Source organism: Tyto alba, unplaced genomic scaffold (assembly GCF_018691265.1).
Source record: "Tyto alba isolate M040663 unplaced genomic scaffold, T.alba_DEE_v4.0 Super-Scaffold_40, whole genome shotgun sequence".
In the NCBI taxonomy this organism is placed as follows: Eukaryota; Metazoa; Chordata; class Aves; order Strigiformes; family Tytonidae; genus Tyto; species Tyto alba.
The window spans coordinates 30045071-30062789 of NW_024881316.1; the positions used below are offsets into that span (position 1 = coordinate 30045071).

Consider the following 17719-nt stretch of genomic DNA (forward strand, 5'->3'; position numbering starts at 1 on the left):
AGTACATTGATGTCATCCATTGTGAGAACTACCAGTGGAATTACTTCCCACATATCCAACTTGTTGCATCCTGCAAGATGTAACTTGTGGGTTCTGCTGTATGATGTTCCTGAAAATCTTCTCAATGAGCTGGATATTTATATGCCCTCTTCCTCTGGGGATGGTACTCAGACCTCTGATACTAACACAGTGAACTGGAAAACTCTCATCTTCCATGAATTCTGGTTTCATTTCTTCTATGAGAAAAGATGGAAGGACAGCCCTTTGAAGCTGATTTCTGTGTTCAAGAGATTTGCAGCTTTCTGTTTCTATTGTTGAGCACCAGCAAATAGCAAAGGTCTGTCAGACTTTTCCGAACTAACACATTCTCTGGACAGCCAGACATCTGCTTCTGTCATTGCCTTTGCCTCCTTGCTTTACACTTATGGCTGGGCACCATCGTTCTTACTGATTTCTGTTCCCCATAGATCATTCTATGAAAATTTGAGGTTAATTTCAATGTACATGCCTGGAAACAGATATCTGATGGAAACTTTATTCTGTCACCACTATAAATGAACATTAATCCTCAATTTTAGACTGCAAAACCTACTGTATATGCACACAGTTGTGTTTTCACAGAGGTCATCTTAACCATGCTAAAACCTGTTGGTTGGGTATTTAATCCAAATTTGTGTAGAAGATTAGGTTTTAATGCAAAAGATTCTTGATGAAATATCATCAGTTAGTCTTGTCCTTCCAACTCTCCACAGCTGACAGCCTGAAGGGAAGAAGCAGAGGCAAGTAGACAGAATTATCAGTAAAGTACACAACCAGCAAATTCTGTTTTGGCAAACAGGGTTCTTAGTTGGATTTACTTTCATGAAACCTGAGTTTGGCTAAAATTTTTACTCACAGTTACAAGCATACGTTTGTACCAGTATTAGTATGTTTATTATATATTTTATAAAATTATTTATTACTGTGATGCTATTAGAATTGTATCTATAGTACCACCTATAGAAGCATCATCATTTAGAGTATGTTAAGAGAAATTTTTTTAATGCTCTTTGGACCAAGGACTTTGTCTCACTCTGCAACAACTGTCAGAATGTTACATGCTTTTCTATCAGATTTTAAAGAAAATCTAACACCAAGATGTATGTTAATTTGCATGTATGTTTTTATTGTACATGGCTACCATTGCTGCCAGTATTTGTAAGGATAATTAGAAATAGTTTAATTTACATCCGTGCACATGGTTAATGTATATTGGTGTCCTTTTTCTTTCTGTTTATTTATTGCAAAATCCACCGTGCACAGGTTTATGTGACTTCATCTCTACTAGAAAATAAAACACGACTGTAGCATACAGTCAACACTGGCTACAGTTTTCTACACTGCATGTGTGTGTTCTCCCTGGCTATGTTTTGACTTCTGCCAAATTGTCTATACTGTGTGTTGGTGTACTCTGTCTTGATTTTGGCCAATATCAGTTATCACTCTCTTAAACAATTCCTCAGGCCAAATCAGATGATATGTGTCATGTACTGTCCCAGTTAGGCAGTTTGGGTTGTAGTCATCATGTTTTCAAGGAAGGGAAATTTAGTAGTGTGGATGGGAGTTTTTTGTGTTGTTTTGGTGGAGAAAGTCCTCCACTCTGCTTTATTTTAGCATAGACATGTCTTGTGAGACTGGAATTGTAAGACAAATAGTCTGTTCTTTGGTTTAAAGAAGTTAAAAATACCTTCCAGAATTTTGAGTAACAAGATGGGAAAGAACAAAAGCAAAGAAAAGTCCTGAGAAGAGAATGGGACCACAACATGTTAAGTCAGAGAGGATAGAGAGGAGAGGTCAAATAAAAGAGATTAATGTTTAACACATTTCACTACAAAATCTGAAATTGAGTTCAGTAGTGTCTTGTTTTTGGCATGTATCTAATGTTGAATCTCCTCTAAATTACCCACAGGCTTTTATTTTTCTTGGCTCATTAGCTACTGAGCATCTACATTATGAATTTAAGGGTCCAAATGAAGGACTAAATGGAAACTATCCTATAATGAGCCATGTAAATTCGTGGGTTTTCCTAAAAATTTATTTTAAAATTTCCTTCTTTAAAATGAATTTGCAAGATCAAATACTAGAAAGTCAGAAATACACAGGCTGTTGTCTCTTGAATGTTAGCTTTGTGTTGTCATCTGTGTTGGAAGATGTGCATGGAATGAGTTGAGGGTTTACAGGAAGGAAAGGGTAATCTCAGTATCTAGTGGTGAATGATCCTTGCCCTGAAATAGAGATGCAAGATAATCCTAGATGTCATATACATAAACTAACACCAAATTAACACTGCTGATCAGGAATTGCATGCATCTTATCTTCTACTGTGAAATGGTGATGTGTTAAAATGCTGAACATTCAAAGCTGAGGCTAAAGCTGGTCAATAAAATACTTCGAACAGATAAATTTTTTACAAATACTTAGAAAAATCATTTAAGCATTTCAAATTACTAAAACGGAATTAATTGTCCCTAAGTCTTTGTGCGCCTCCATTCTTGCTCTGTAGAATGAAGATACTTTTGGCAGGTTGTGAAACTAATTTAATTTGTATGAATGTACCTAAATATTGTACTGCTTACTAGCATAAAAAAACCTCATGAGTATTTTATAATACTGTTTTTAGGAGTAAATTAAATTTGTGTTCATGAAGTAATGTGACAGATCATGCTTTAAATAAATATAAAAAAATAAATATCTGTACACTGTAAGCTCTCAAGGCCATATCACTATTAAAAAAAGTTTTAAAAAAATATCCAGTTATAGTGTGTCATACTACCAAAGTTTAAAATCTTGTCTTGTGTCTATAGACTGAACATATCTGTTTTCCACTTCAAGTCATTGAAATTTTCACTGTATCTGTCTGTAAGATTTGGTCTTCTTCTGCCAAGGAAGATAATTTAAAACAGCTTGATAATCCCTGAAAAGTGCTTACAAAAAGCTAAATATATTTAACTCTTGGCATCTGTTTCACTACTACACAAATCTCTCAAGCTATTTGGCATTCTTGTGGCTCTTGCCTGCTGCCTCTCCAATTTATTTGCATCATTTTCAAAATGAGTGCATCAGAACTAGCGGTATTGTTTAGTGTATGGATCACTGCCAAATACAGAAATATTTTATAGTCTCTCTGCTCCTTCTTAATAGTCGCCTGATGATGTAGGATTGCACTGGTGGTTTTGGGTTTGGCGTTATACAGGAACATAGTTTTTTTTCTCATACTCAGGATGACTTATATTTGGTTTTTTTGCAAGACCACCTCTTGCCACATAGTGCTTCTCTCTGTCAGTTTCAACTGTTTTCATTGTTACAAGGATGACCTTAAATGACCTTGACTTTGAATGGTTGTATGCTTAGAATTTGTCCTGTTCATCATTACCTTATCGTAAGTGTTGTCCTTTGCAAATATTAGTATCAGTAATTTAGATTTTTTTTGATCACTGATTTTTTTTTAATAACCAAAGTACCGTCACTATCCCACAAGAATCATATCCACTAAATAATAGATTTATCTCAATTATATTTTGTTTTGAAAACTTTTAGCTAGCTAATTTATATGTGCTTAAAATACACTGTGTTATTTTGAATAGTTCTGTGTTTTTCATCAAGTTTTTGTGAGGTGTCAGATCACTGCCTTATAAGGGTTATTACAACACTGGTAGTCTGTCATCGAGATTAGAAGTTTCATAGCAAGTATTCATGTAATTTGAAAAAGTGTTTTCCATAACACTTTTCTCCTTTAAAATTACTTCTCTTTAAATCCTTAAGAACTGGTTTTACTGTTATTCCATAATGGAATGGATGGCTCATTGCCAGATTTATTATCATTTGACCTTATAGCATTGTAGTATAATGAAGTTCCATGGCTCTATTTATGTTTTCAATATTGAACCAGTATTAGCTTTCTTCTAATCTTCTGGAATTGTACACTGTTCAATTTTTAAATATTCAAAATCAATTACAAAAATCTATCTGTAGAAAATTAAATATGATGTTTAGTGTTGTATGACATCTAGTCATAGTCATAGCAAATGATACATGATCATAGGATTGAAATAAGTTTCTGTAAATGATCTTGATTATGATATTTGATTATTCTCAGCTTTTGGCATTTTGTTTTGCAATATGAACATCATTAAAAGTAGGAAGTTTTTGCATTTTTGAAATGTAGCTCTAATTAAAAAAACTGTTATGTAGGAAACATTTAGGTACATGTTTAATACCTTCTTTCAAGGTGTCCTTTAATAGGAATATTTAAAGCTCTATAATAAGCAACTCTATGAACTATGAAAATACAAATATCAAGATTATTCTAATATGTTATGCAAATAGATTGCTTTGTAGGGCTACAAATTCAATTATATCATCAGTATTATCATTTGAAATGTACCTATCTGCCATATAAAAATACACGTTAGTTACAGCTGAATGTATAAGATGCCAATAAATACTTTGCTTGTCTTTTATACAATGGCTAAAGCTGCCCATGTAGTAGTGTATTTGTGTTTGTTGTCCAATAATGCTAAAGCAACCTAAACTGTCAAAATATTTATTCCATTATCCCTATGTGATGGAATATAGTGGGATAATCTGTTTACAGGGTGTAAGTATAGGTGGAGAGAAACATTAATTAAACAAGCAGAGAGGATTTGTGTGATAGAAAATTACTCTTGGGAATGAGTCACTGAATTTAAAGGTAGAGACATATTCCAACACAGATTGGATCTGAACTTTCCTAATGCATATGACAATTTTGATCAAAAGTTTTGATGCAGTTCAAAATGAAGAAAAGAACATATGAAACAATTTGAATTAGCACAGATTTCAATAAAGCTGGACTGTATAATCTGAAGTTAACTCATATAAACATTTCTATATAAGTCAGGTACCATGTGTCATAATATAATAGTTTTTCATTTTGAGAACAAACTGGTGTTATATAATGTTCATGGAAACAGAAGAGAGAAATTTTGAAAATTATATATAAAAGTATTCTTAATATTTTTTACCGTATTCATTAGTTTTATCCTCCTAATATGATACTGAAATTTATGATTTATTGTATTCCTCTTTCCCCTGAGTCAATATCAACATATGTCTAGTAAGGTGAGTGTTAGGAAAAAAAAACTGAAAATAACTTGTTAATATAAGATTATGGGCTTGACTATTGAAATCAAAATTTAAATTTATCTGAATTAGTGAAATCATAAAATACCCAATCAGAAAGTATACATATAGGAGTAATCTCATATATAATTTCTGATGTACAAAAAAAAAAAAAAAAATTATCTTACATGTTCAGGAATTACCCTTCTAGGTGGTGAAAGAGGGTATTCTATGCAGTATGTACAGCATGTTGCAGAGAAGTTCCCCTCAACTCTATAATTATTGTCAACAGATGAAGTGCTATTGTTATGTTGTCAGGCACCAAGATTTGCACATTAATGAAATGTCAAATTCAGCATCCTGTTAAACATATGATAGGTTGCTGTAGAAAATATTGATAAATGTTTATCTTCTTTATGCACTTAAACATGAAATGCAAGAAAATAACCATTTGAATCAGATTATTACTAAGAGCCTTTTGGCATATGCTGCAAAAATTGGTATAGGTCTGAAGATATGCATTCGAAAACATGGTTAATTGTAAATGAAAAATGAGAATAAACATCATGTGCATACATGATATCAGTTGAAGAAGGTAAATCAGCTATGAAAATGTGCATCTCAAAGCTCTTCATATAGTTTTCTCATAAAAATGTTTGTCAAAACACAGAAAAAGCAGGTAATAATTTCTGTTTAGGAAAAATATCACTTCAGCAATAGAAAAACATACTAAAAGTCTGCATGTGCAATTCACACACAAGTTCTGCTCTTTATGGTAAGGAATTAAATAAGTACCTATAAGTCAGTGTTGAATGATACTTCAGAACTGAACTTGATCACTCAAATTTTAGGGTACCTTTGAGAATTAGTTTTTTAAAAGTAGAAGCAGTTTAAAAACATCTATGCTTATTCAGATATCGTATTTTCACCTAAATTTATTTTTTCTACAATTTTTTAAAGCACAGAACTGTTACACTTCGTAGACAACCAGTTGGTGGCTTGGGCTTAAGCATAAAGGTATGGATAACTTCTCATTTCTTCATTTAATTTTTAGTACCACTAGTTCACTCCAGTCTTAATTGAGATCTCATACTTAATTTGCATCTTTTGCAGGGTGGTGCCGAGCACAAAGTGCCTGTCGTCATATCAAAAATATTTAAAGACCAAGCAGGTAACATATATTTATGTTATTTACTTACATAGTACTGTAATATATGTGTTTTGTTTGTTTGTTTGTTTTTTAAATTAGATGCTCTTTAAACTGAGAATTAAGACATATGTAAGGCTCATTCTTTCAGCCTCTCACTATCTTTAAGCCTTTCTATAAATGTCCAAATGTTCCATGTGTCTTTGTGTTTAATTTAAAATCTATCATCTTTTCAAGTCTTTAGGACCTGTACTTGAAATTTTACTGATAAGTATTAGTGTCAGAAAACATATTTTTTACTGCAGTAAGACAATTGTGTAGTAAACAAAATATTAAAAATTACTTGTTAAAAGAAAACTATGACAGGGGAAATCTGTTGATGTGATTAATAACTCAGAGGATAAAAAAATATAAGCCAGACATATTTTTTTTCCCACACAGTAAATCACTGCTCTATGGCAAGACTAGCTGTGTCTAGCTACAAACAGACGGTGATTGTAATGTTTATGATGTTGATGATAACACAAGGTCTAAATCAGTGTAGTCTAACTTGGCTCAGTATTGCATTAATATTTATCTAGAAAAAGGAACCTTTGGGGGACTGTGTCAGACCTGGAACTGATCTTGGCAAATTGGAGAACTGCTCTGTAAAACAAAGGGTCCCCTCAGTAAGGAAAAGAAAAACCATTGTACGTGGGTGGGCAGTGTTTTGCAAGGTGAACTAAGGGTCTTAGCTGATGAAAATCAAAGTCTTATTTTCTTCTCTGGTGGACATGGATATGGGGGCTAATTTGTTCTTTTCTTTGCTGAGGCATTCTTTTACATATTTGAAGATCTGTCATGTTTCTATGATAAGCTTCTATGTGTTTCCTCTCTTCTCTAGAAGAAAGCTACCTATGTCACGTAACCTTTCCTGCAAGAAAAGACAGAGCACTGCACTGTGACCCTCCGTGCATGTCCTGCTCCTTAGAGAGTTCAGACCCACTGACATGATCTTTTGAACTCACCAGCCTCTCTTTCTGCTTTGCTGCAGTGGAGATGAAACACATTTGTTTGGCCTCATGTTGAGCCTTGTGCTTTACTAGATTGCAGGCAGTGCTTGTTTTCCTCCTCTGCGTTTTCTTCAGTGGGTCCTTATTTTGCTTGAAATGTAATACCCAAACTTGGTAACCCATTTTCAGCTGATATCTAGTGAATATTGAATGGACTGGCTATGCCAGTATCCTGTCGGAAAGACAGCTTCAAGTTTCCTGTGCACAGTACTTACACGTATTTCGAGTATGATAGTTCTTTTTATGATACTGTTTATGGAGTGAGGAAGATAAGGTGTTTGTATGTCAATTGTATTATTGTATATGGAACAATGATAGGCTTTCTGAATACACAGCATAATAAACCATACTAAGAAAACAAACAAACAAACAAACAATAATAATAATAATAACAGTAATAATAGTAATAGTAATAGTAATAATAATAATAATAAATATAAGCATATAGGTCTAAGGAAAGTAATTCAGGAAATTAAACACCAACAAGGAAAGCTCTCTCCTGCCCTCTTAGGACGTAGTACTTTTAATCAAGGTTAGTAGTGAGTTTGTATACAAAATACTTATATTCAGTATTTCGTACATTGTAGGTAGTTCTTCATGAACTGCATTTATTTGTAGATTAACAAGTGCAACAACAATTTTATGGGGTTGGCTGTTTACCTGAAATCTGAAAATCTCTTCTTAGAAGGTACTTGTTTTAAGATCTTGTAGCCTCTTGTCCAAGGAAGCTCCAGAGTGAGTAGCGGTTCTAATCAGAGGCAGTATCACCTCTGTACCACCCCCACTGCTGTGCCACAGTAAGCCCACAGGCAGTGGTCCTGGACGAATCACTGAACGGCATGAGGACACTGACACACCCGACAAGGTACGAAGAAAGTAGTCTATATAGTATCAGTTGCACCACTGGTGTGAAGAAGAGAATCCCAGCCCTACTTTCAGCGTGGGTTGGGACTGGGTCAGGGGAACTCCCGAGGTCCCTTGAAGCCTGAGGGATTCTGCAATTGAGTTAGCACTGCAGATGCTAAGAATCAGAGATAGGTGATGTGAATGCTTTTTGTGGCACGTTACTTCCCACGCTCCCATTTTGGTTACTGAGTGTCTGTGCAACAGAAAAACGTGTGGAGTTTTGTGTTTATTTATTTCTTTTGGAAATTCAGATTTCTAAAAAGCTTCAAAAGATTTTGAGAAAATTTTTGGAAATCCAGAACCTTCTTGTACTGCAAATATTTTTTTATTATATGATCTCAAAAATCTCAGTATTGCTGTTACTCAGTCTAGAAAAAAGATAATAACAAAGGCTACTCACAGCGCTACTTCAATAATATCATATTTAATTTGTAATTAATAGTAATTAAGAGAATACGTTCAAGTTTAACTCACAAATGTCCTTGAGGTCATTTTTCTGTTTTAAGATTCTAGTATTTTAATGTTAGAGGAAACAATCTGGTAATATTATTTAAGCGAAAATAACAACAGTGTTCTAAAAATAAGTGCATTCTTTCTCCCTATACATATATATATGAACACATATGCATACTTAAATATATATATTTACGTATAAAAGGATATGTGGAAAAATATTTGTGTTTGGATATAATGAGAAGAAATGTTAAGCATGAGAGAGAGATGAGACTCATACAGATTTATCTCAAACTAAATTTTGGACTGAGCATCTGTATGCTCATAATGTGAATAAATCACCAGTAGATTTCCATCATACAAGGTACTAATAATGGTGAAACTGATAGGCTATCTTCAAAGGTGGCTTCAAGTTAAGCAGTGAACTTAGTTGCTGCTTCAAGCTAATATAGTGAATTTAAAATAAAAAACAAAAAAGTTTTATCATGCAGTAACGTTTGAAAACACATCAGTTACCTGATAAAAAAAGGCAATTCTTATCAGGAATTATGCTGAGAGATTTTATTCTTTGGGGTCCTTGAATAAAATATCTGAATTTATTGAGTAAAATTCTCCTTACTGACAAAATTACTGATTTCCTAAAATGTCTGATAACTTGTGATACTTTTTGTAAAATTTAACGCCCATTATATGACAGCACTTCAAATTCATATTCCTAACCTTAATTTGGATAACAGTACTATTTTATAGTTCCAAAGTTAGAAGTATAATAGAATAAAGCAATTGCTTCTTTTTTTATATCCGTACAAACTTCGTGTATCCTAAATAATTTCAGCTATATTTGTACTCTTTACATTTTTCAAATATAGAAGTGATTTTGTTGATATTGACCTAAGCAGGAGCTGAAGGCAACAGCACTTCAGTTGTTGAGATAGGGTGAACATTTCAATTGGATTTTATTTCATTATTCAACACAAGCACGTCTGTAGCAACACTGGTAATAAATACTATTCTTACATTTTTGACTGGCTTAGAGACTTCTCTGCTGTGATTACTGTGTTTATAACTTTCAAATTAAGTTATCCTAGATCACTATTCAATAAGACTTGCCTGAACAAGTTCACTGAAACGTACACAGAAACTCAGTTCAAGAGCATAGCTTTACACTTCTGAAAGACAAGATTAAGTGATCGTTCAGTGCTGGAGACAAATGTCCAATGTAGTACAAATCAGAGTAAAAAATGTCCTGCGTTCTTGAGCACATGCCCTCCTCAACACTATTAAGAGCAAGCAAGTTTTGCTGACGCCAATGACTTACCACTGAGTTTAGGCATTTTACATTTTTCTGTGTAGTCTATCTTCCATTCTAACAAAGGTTACGTTTTTTTCATACCACCAAAGCTTCTGCTAGAATTAATTTCAGAGGGCCAAAAATCCTATGCCAGAGAGAATGCAAATACATTTATAAATTCAAAAGTAAAATGATATGATTAGCTAGAGAGTGATTTTAATACTATAAGTAGTTATTTCACTTCCAAAACAAGGATTTTTTCCTCCTACCCATATATCAAAACATCCAGTAGACTCAGCATATTAGCAACATTGCTAATAATCTCCCAGATTATGAAAAGATACTACTGATGTTGAATCTTCTCAGTAAGATTTTCTAAGACTGATTCGTGCTTTCTCTAATCTTGTTTTTGGTTTTGTCTGGTTTGTTTTTTTTTAATGTAATTTAATACAGTAGTGCTTCTGTCTTCCTTTTAGAATGGGCTTAAGATGGAGTAAATCATTGTATAATAGTTGGTGATCTGCTAATAACTTCTAGCTTTGTATTATTTTTATACATGTTATAATTAGTATTAACATTTAATTTATGGTAAAGACTGCAGTAGGTTTACAGTCAAATAGATGGAGAGTCCCGTTCTCAAAGATGTGAAACTGAATATCCTGAACTTTGAAAGGAGTCAGATCTTTCAGGCTTACTTGTGCAGTGAATCTGTAAGGTATTTTGTCATATACATTAAATATACTGTAAAGAATCCTTATACACAATATATGGGTAAAGTGTTGAACTTTAATGTGCTTACATCTTTCTTTTATTTGTTATTCCTATTTTTATTTACTAAAGAGTCTTTATGAACTTGTGGAATCTAAAAAGTGGGGATTGTAAAAGCGAATGGACTTTGAAATCTATTATCATACGTACAAGTGACTTGCTGCATGTAGAATTGGAAATTTTAATTGTATAAATATAAAGAAACCAAATTTCGTTGTTGTGTTGCAGAACTATCAAGTTAGCAATCACATTTTGCTACCTTGATGCAATTTACCATTTTTGTAAAACCTGCTATAATAATCTGGCTACTGCTGTGAGCTCTGCTGGTATCTCATAAAATGTGTAGAGTTAGACAAGCAGTAAAGGTGAAACAGAACAGTGAATTCAGCTCACTGAGCCGTGAATAAAATAGTTAAGTAAAATTAAATAAAACCTAGCAGAATAAGGATAACTTGCTTTTTGCCAGTTTCAAAAAAGATCCTCTCTTAAGAGCCAAAATTAGTTAAAACCTTAATTTGAAAGCATTTTCCCACCTTCTGTGATAAGAGGTAACTTATAACTGACATTCTGCTGTATTGAAAAATCTTCTTTTATGTGTTTAGCCCATTTCTGACTGGGGATGCCATATACCCTGTCAGGATTAGAACAAACTCAGGACATTCAGCCACTGAAACGTTCTTGGCTTAAAACAGTGTGCTCTGCAAACACGGACTGTGTCCAAATATCACATCCTGGCTGCCTGCATTCAGGACCATCTGTGTGGAGGACATGGTGTCAATTTGATGAGGGCTTTTAACAGTTTTACTTACACTTATATGCCAAGCAAAGATGGTTTAGAAGCATATGTGATACTTCCCCCATAGGCATTTTTTTCTGTGTTGACTCTGGTCACCCACAAGAGTGGTATAACTAGGCTAACCAAGCCTAGTCTGAACAATTTTGTGGGCATGATGTGAGATTACAGTTAAGCTGCACAGCATGGTTGTATTCATAGATGATGACCTTCATCCCTACAGCTGTACTCACCTTTGCTTCATTGGCCTTGGAGATTCATTCCCCTGAGCCAGCAAAGTCAAGTTTAAGGATTAATTAAACCCAAATGGAGGTATTTGAGCTTATAAAGAAGTCAGAATGGATAAAAAATTGGTGTTATGCCTTATGCTAAAGAAGGTGAAGACTGAATACAAGGCCATCAAGGCCATCTTTGAACATAAGTAAGGCCTCATTTGAACACAAGACATTGGAAGCTGGATGGTATTTAGTATTTTTACACAGTTTCCTAATATAATTTACAAATTTATTATTTTTTAAAAAAAGATTGTTCATATTTTCTACCATTAATTTTTAATTGTCTTTGCCAGTGTTATTTTTCTGTATTGCTGGAAAGCTGGTGACATCTGCTCACCACAGTCTCTCTTGGACCTATGCCTCCAGCTCTAAATTTATTTTCAGAAGGCATAGAAGAACATTCTTTTTTTATTGTTGCCTCCTTGAGACTGGCAAGCCTCAAAAGGCAGTACCTCTTAATAGAAAAGACATCTTAATGAACTGTTAAAGATCAGTCAAGAAGGAAAAGGAAGGTACTTTGATAACCATTTCAGGAAAGTATTTTTATTCAACCTAATAGTTAAGAACAATATTTAAGGTCCCATGATACAAATAGCAGTCATTGTACATTTAGTGAGAAGCATATAGGTGGATGAATTCTTGAGTTTAGGTTCTAGAACAATTTTTACTACTGGGATTTGTTTTGAGGGTTACATGCTGAAGCAAGAGACTTAAATTCTTAACCTAAATATAAAGAATTTTTCAGGTGGAACGATGTAGAGAGTTAATTTTAAGTGTTTTTTTCTAACTGAATAGGCATATACTTAAAATCAGCTCTAGTAATGTTTTTAAGATTCTGATGTTTTCATTGTTACAATGAAAGGCATATTTTTATTCAATAAAATTATTCCTAAATAATTCATGGACAGAAGAAAACTTGAGTTCAAATGTTTGTAAGTTTCACTTAGAAATTTTGTTTTGTTCTAGAATTTGTGTTCATTTTCTAGTAGGATTTAAGAGCTTGATGAATCCAGAACTAATTTTTACAGAGAAAACTAAAGCATTTGCATTTTAGGTCAAAATTTGTTTTCATTCCTTTGGTTTGGCTGAAAAATAGAAACAGTGAATTAGCTGTCCAGCTCTACATTTAGGCAGTTGCTTATGTACTTTCCCAAAATGAGTCTTTATATACATGTACATATATACGTATATATGTTTGTGTCTAAAAATGTGTGCATTAGGTTCCTGATACTGAATAATGCTTTTCTGTTAAGTGCATAAAGAAATTGTATTCAGAGAGTAAATTGGTGATCAAATTCTTCATGCATGTGAAGATCAACTTTCAATAAAAGATAGTTTTGTTTAACAGCTGTCTTAAAATAGAAAAATGTTTATGGAAATTGTATTTCAGCTTTATAGGTTTTATGATGAATATTCTGTTTAGAAGGTGCATTTTGCAGTTTATGAAACAACAAGGTAGATATAAAATCTGAAAAACATTATTTGCAATTTCAGTGGACATATTATGCTTATCATTCTTGTACTCTAAACTAAATAATGAAAGGTATGAAAAATACACTATATTGTTTCCGTTATCATTTGTTCCAGGTAGCAGTTGAGTGTATAAACTGTGGCCTTAGGGTGCCACTGACATGTAAAGTTTGTGTTCTTTCTTCCATTCACCTCTGACTGACAATGTAGTTCCCTTATGAACTGCAGAAATCTGATGAAATATTACTTAAAGTTACTATTTGAATTTGTTACCACTACAGTACAGAAAAAGGCTAATGGTAATTATTACATGCAGAGGAATTAGAGAACTATATGGTTTTTTTTTTATTCAGATATTATGCTCAGTAGTGAACTGCCTTAAGTCTCTCTGAGGATGACTGGAATTTTGGACTTTGGATTTGGAGCTTGCTTTTACAACAGTACTTTCATACAGAAGCTGGCGAAACAAGCAGCCAGACAGAGAACATCTTGTAACTGTAACAAGGATTCCCATTCCATTGGAAGATACTAATTAAAATCAGAGTAGAACTTTTTCAGATTATTTTGGGGCTAAAGCTGTCAAGAGTAATACAGAATAGTTGACGGAAAGAGCAAGTGTAATGACCTTCTGCTTGAAGATAATGTCACTTGGAATAATATGAGAAATTTAATAACATCCTTCGGCAGTTTGCGAAAAGTTCTATTTTTGGTCTTTTCACTGTTCTTATCTTTCCCTTACTGATTTCTGAACTAAAGACTTTTTAAGCTATTTTAACAACTACATCTCTTCTTTTCTTGTAACTCATCTAAAATATGTATTTCTGCTAATTTTGTCATCCCCCCTTAGTCTTCAAGTTTGTTTTCCAGTTATCACTTCTATAGCATTTAAAACTTTTTGGCACACTATAAGAGAATTTAATGGAAATTTAGTTATATATTTGGGAAAAAAAAATGAAGATGCCAGATTACAATTTATTTCCTTATATAAAGTTACCTATTCATAACTTGTCTGTATTATGCTTTTTGGCTCAGAAAGTCTTTTACATGTGATACTAATCATATGTCTACTAGAGCTAATCTTATGCCTTAGAATATTGCAACTGTGTGATCAGACTGCTCTTTGTTTACTACATTACTTTGTCAGTTTATTCACCTAGTGGTTGGTTAATTTTAAAATGCACACGGCTATTTTTACTTGAGAAATATTGTAATAATTCTGAAAATATTACCAAGTTTAGATTAGTTATACACATAAAATACTTAGGAGCTTCTAACACTAGTAACCATATTCCTAGAAATACCACATTTTTGCAATTTTACATAGCTTTTCACTGACTTAATGGAGTGTTAGCTATGTTTGGCTAGTAGAACTATTTTTTGGAACAAAATATAGTTTATTCATAGTTATACCTATTTCTTTTATCTCCTAATTATTGCTACTTATTTCTGAGTTCTGTCTACATAATATGTATGAGTATTTTTACTTTTATTTTCAAACTCAAAGGACTTACTAGCTGTGGTTAGGCAAGTATCCCAAGTAATAAATGACAGTCGTAATGTAGCACTTTAAGATTTTCTGAAGATACATTTAAAAAAAAATCTGCTTTGCTTTTTCTGAAGTCACATCTTAGTTGTCATCACTTTTCTTAAAAAAGGCAAAATTTTAAAGTACTTACACTATTAATGTTCCAATTTTGTTTACTTACTTTGAGAATTGATCCTTTTCTATAAAGGAACCGATTTACTAAATGCATGTAAAACTGGAAGTATTTTTCTCCAGTGAGAATTTATCATGATAGGCATTTCTGTGGGCTCTCTGCTGCAACATCTACAAGTTAATCTGAGCTACATTAGGTCTCTTTCCTTAACTAAAGAACTAACCTCTTGTGTCTAGGTTTTCTTCATCAAGTTCATACTGTAATGTTACTTGTTTGGAAATGTCTACAAGAATCATATTGCCATTTGGTTTGACTTAAGAATCTTGCATCAAATTAAGAATTTGCATACCATGCAAATACCTGGACCTCTTCAGGAAACTGAGACCATCTGAATTTTTCTTTTCTCATTTCCTAAAGCAGGTCTAAAGTCTATTTGATCACCATGTATGCTGGTCCTTTTAACAGATCATGTGATAAACTAGCAATGCAGCTTGTGTCACAAGCCTGTTTGCAATCAGAAAACCATCCAAAAGCATTTTAGTAGTTACTGCTAAGAGTTAGATGGGTAGAAATAAAACTGAACTTTAAAACTTCTTTCCATATTGTCTTTCATAGCACATTTAATTAAGAATAGTGTCATGCCCAAGACTTTTCCAGATTCTAATCTTCTCAGTTTTGGTATACATGCAGCCATTTTTCCCACCAGATCAATAAAAAAATGGTAAATTTTGGCTATTACATGAGCTCTCTGAATTATTAGGTAGTAGCAACAAAATGATATTTTGAAATTGGCCTCAGAAAATAGTTATATCATCTGCTTTCTGAAAGTCATGGCAGCAAATAAAAGGATTTGTTTTTTAAGGTTAAAGTTCCTTAATGACCATTGATATGCTTTTGGGACTGCTAACTGCCCTTGTTAACCTTACTCATTTTACTTTTTGGCATATATAAAATATATGTTTGTAATAAAGCTAAGTTTATCCCATTCATAGTTTGCAGTGAAAAATATTAGAAAATTGTTGTTACAGTAGTTTTACTTTAAGATTGGATTCAATGCTAGCCATTGACAGAAAAATGGTTTTATCAATAGAAGATTCTAGTGAACAATATGTTCTGAAAACCTATTTTTTGCTGAGGTCATCTAAAACAAGAAGATGAAGGAGAAAAACCAATATCAAACACCTATTCTCAAAACAGATTCAGCTCTGTAATATTTTTCCTGTTCAACATTTTCTGATTTCTTTAAAATTAAAGAATTTGAAAAAGAGGTAGAACTTTTTAGCAATTCATGTCTCATGTTTTCGGTGTGCTTTATTACTGACTGTAAAATCTCCAGTTTAAGCAAATTCTGTTTAAAAAGAATTCTCATAAATTGGTCATAATTCCAGAAATTATTATATACTTGCTGATCATTCAAGAATAGAGTGGAGAATGGTGTGAGAGAACTGCCCATAAGGAACAGTCACTCTGAAAATTATTGGAGAGAGAGCAATAGGAAATCACAAAGATAAACAGATAAAGATAGATAAAGTGTAAGAAAAGAAAAAAGATAGAAATATTGGAACAGAGAAAATCGTATTTTGTTACAGCACAGTACTAGATATGACTAAAAATAGGAAGTGCATATATGGTTAGAAATGTCCATCACTTTGAGTTTTTTGGCAGTGAAACCTGACTTGGTTACCTTTTTGCAGATGAGATTCTGCTATCCATGTGTAATTTTGGGGGATGGATCTTAGTTTCCCTGGCAAGTTCTGCTCAAAACTTCTAAGAAAATCTGTCTGCTCCCAATCTGTGATTCTTTGCTTCTCATGATACTTCTTTTCTATGAATAGAGTTCCTGTATCACTGTTGCTCCTGTAGCAATGGGAATTAGAAACTGAAAGCCCAGATTTCGCTCAGCAAAAAAGATCCAGAAGCTGAGATGGGTTGCAAAGAGTGTGAAGGTCAATTCTCATGAGAAGAGCCAATATCTGAGAATTAAACTGTAAAACTATGTCCAGTTTTCAGTCAGAATTTCTTTATTTACAACACATGCATCCTCAATAGGTTAATGTTATTTGAAATTAGTGGTATTTTGAACAAATATACTAAAATATATAAGCATATTAAATATATTCCTGTATGCACCTTTGAAAATCACAGAATTGTTGAGGTTGGGAGACACCTCTGTAGGTCATTTGGCCCAACCCCTCTTCTCAGTCAGGGCCACCCAGAGCCAGTTTCCCAGGACTGTGTTCAGATGCCCTTTGAATATCCCCAGGGATGGAGGCTCCAAAACTTCTCTGCACAACCTGTGCCAGTGCTTGGTCACCCTCACAGTAAAAAAGTGTTTTTTTGTGTTCAGATGGAATTTCATGTGTTTCAGCTAGTGCCCGTTGCTTCTCGTCCTGACAGTAGGGACCATTTAGTAGAGTCTGGTTCCCTCTTCTTCATCCTCTCCTGTCAGGTCTTCATACACATTGAGACGATCCTCCTGACCTTTCCTTCCTTCAGGCTGAACAGCTTCTCCAGTCCCTTCGTCTCTGTGGCTCTTGACTGGACTTATTCAATAAGACCACATCTTTCTTGTACTGGGGAGCCCAGACCTGGACACGGCATTCCAGGTGTATCTCACCAGTGCTGAGTAAAGGGGTAGGATCTCCTCCCTACTCTTGCTGACAACACTCCTCCGTATGCAGACCAGGATGCTCTTTCTGAGAGCCCTTTGACTCATGGCCAGCAAGTTGTCCACCAGGACCCTCAGATCCTTCTCAGTGTCCTGATA

The 17719-nt window shown here is 33.7% G+C and overlaps 1 protein-coding gene across 2 annotated transcripts in view; it reads left to right on the plus strand.

Annotated features, from left to right (window-relative positions):
• The window catches only part of SNTG2 (syntrophin gamma 2), a 280675-nt gene that overhangs the window by 126540 nt on the left and 136416 nt on the right, over window positions 1-17719 (plus strand). Inside the window, exons 3-4 of one of the 2 annotated variants that reach the window (XM_042803276.1) lie at window positions 6100-6156; window positions 6253-6310. In XM_042803276.1, coding sequence (XP_042659210.1) covers window positions 6100-6156; window positions 6253-6310 — 115 coding nt within the window. The remainder of the gene's footprint in view (window positions 1-6099; window positions 6157-6252; window positions 6311-17719) is intronic. The other variant, XM_042803277.1, reaches the window with a different exon arrangement.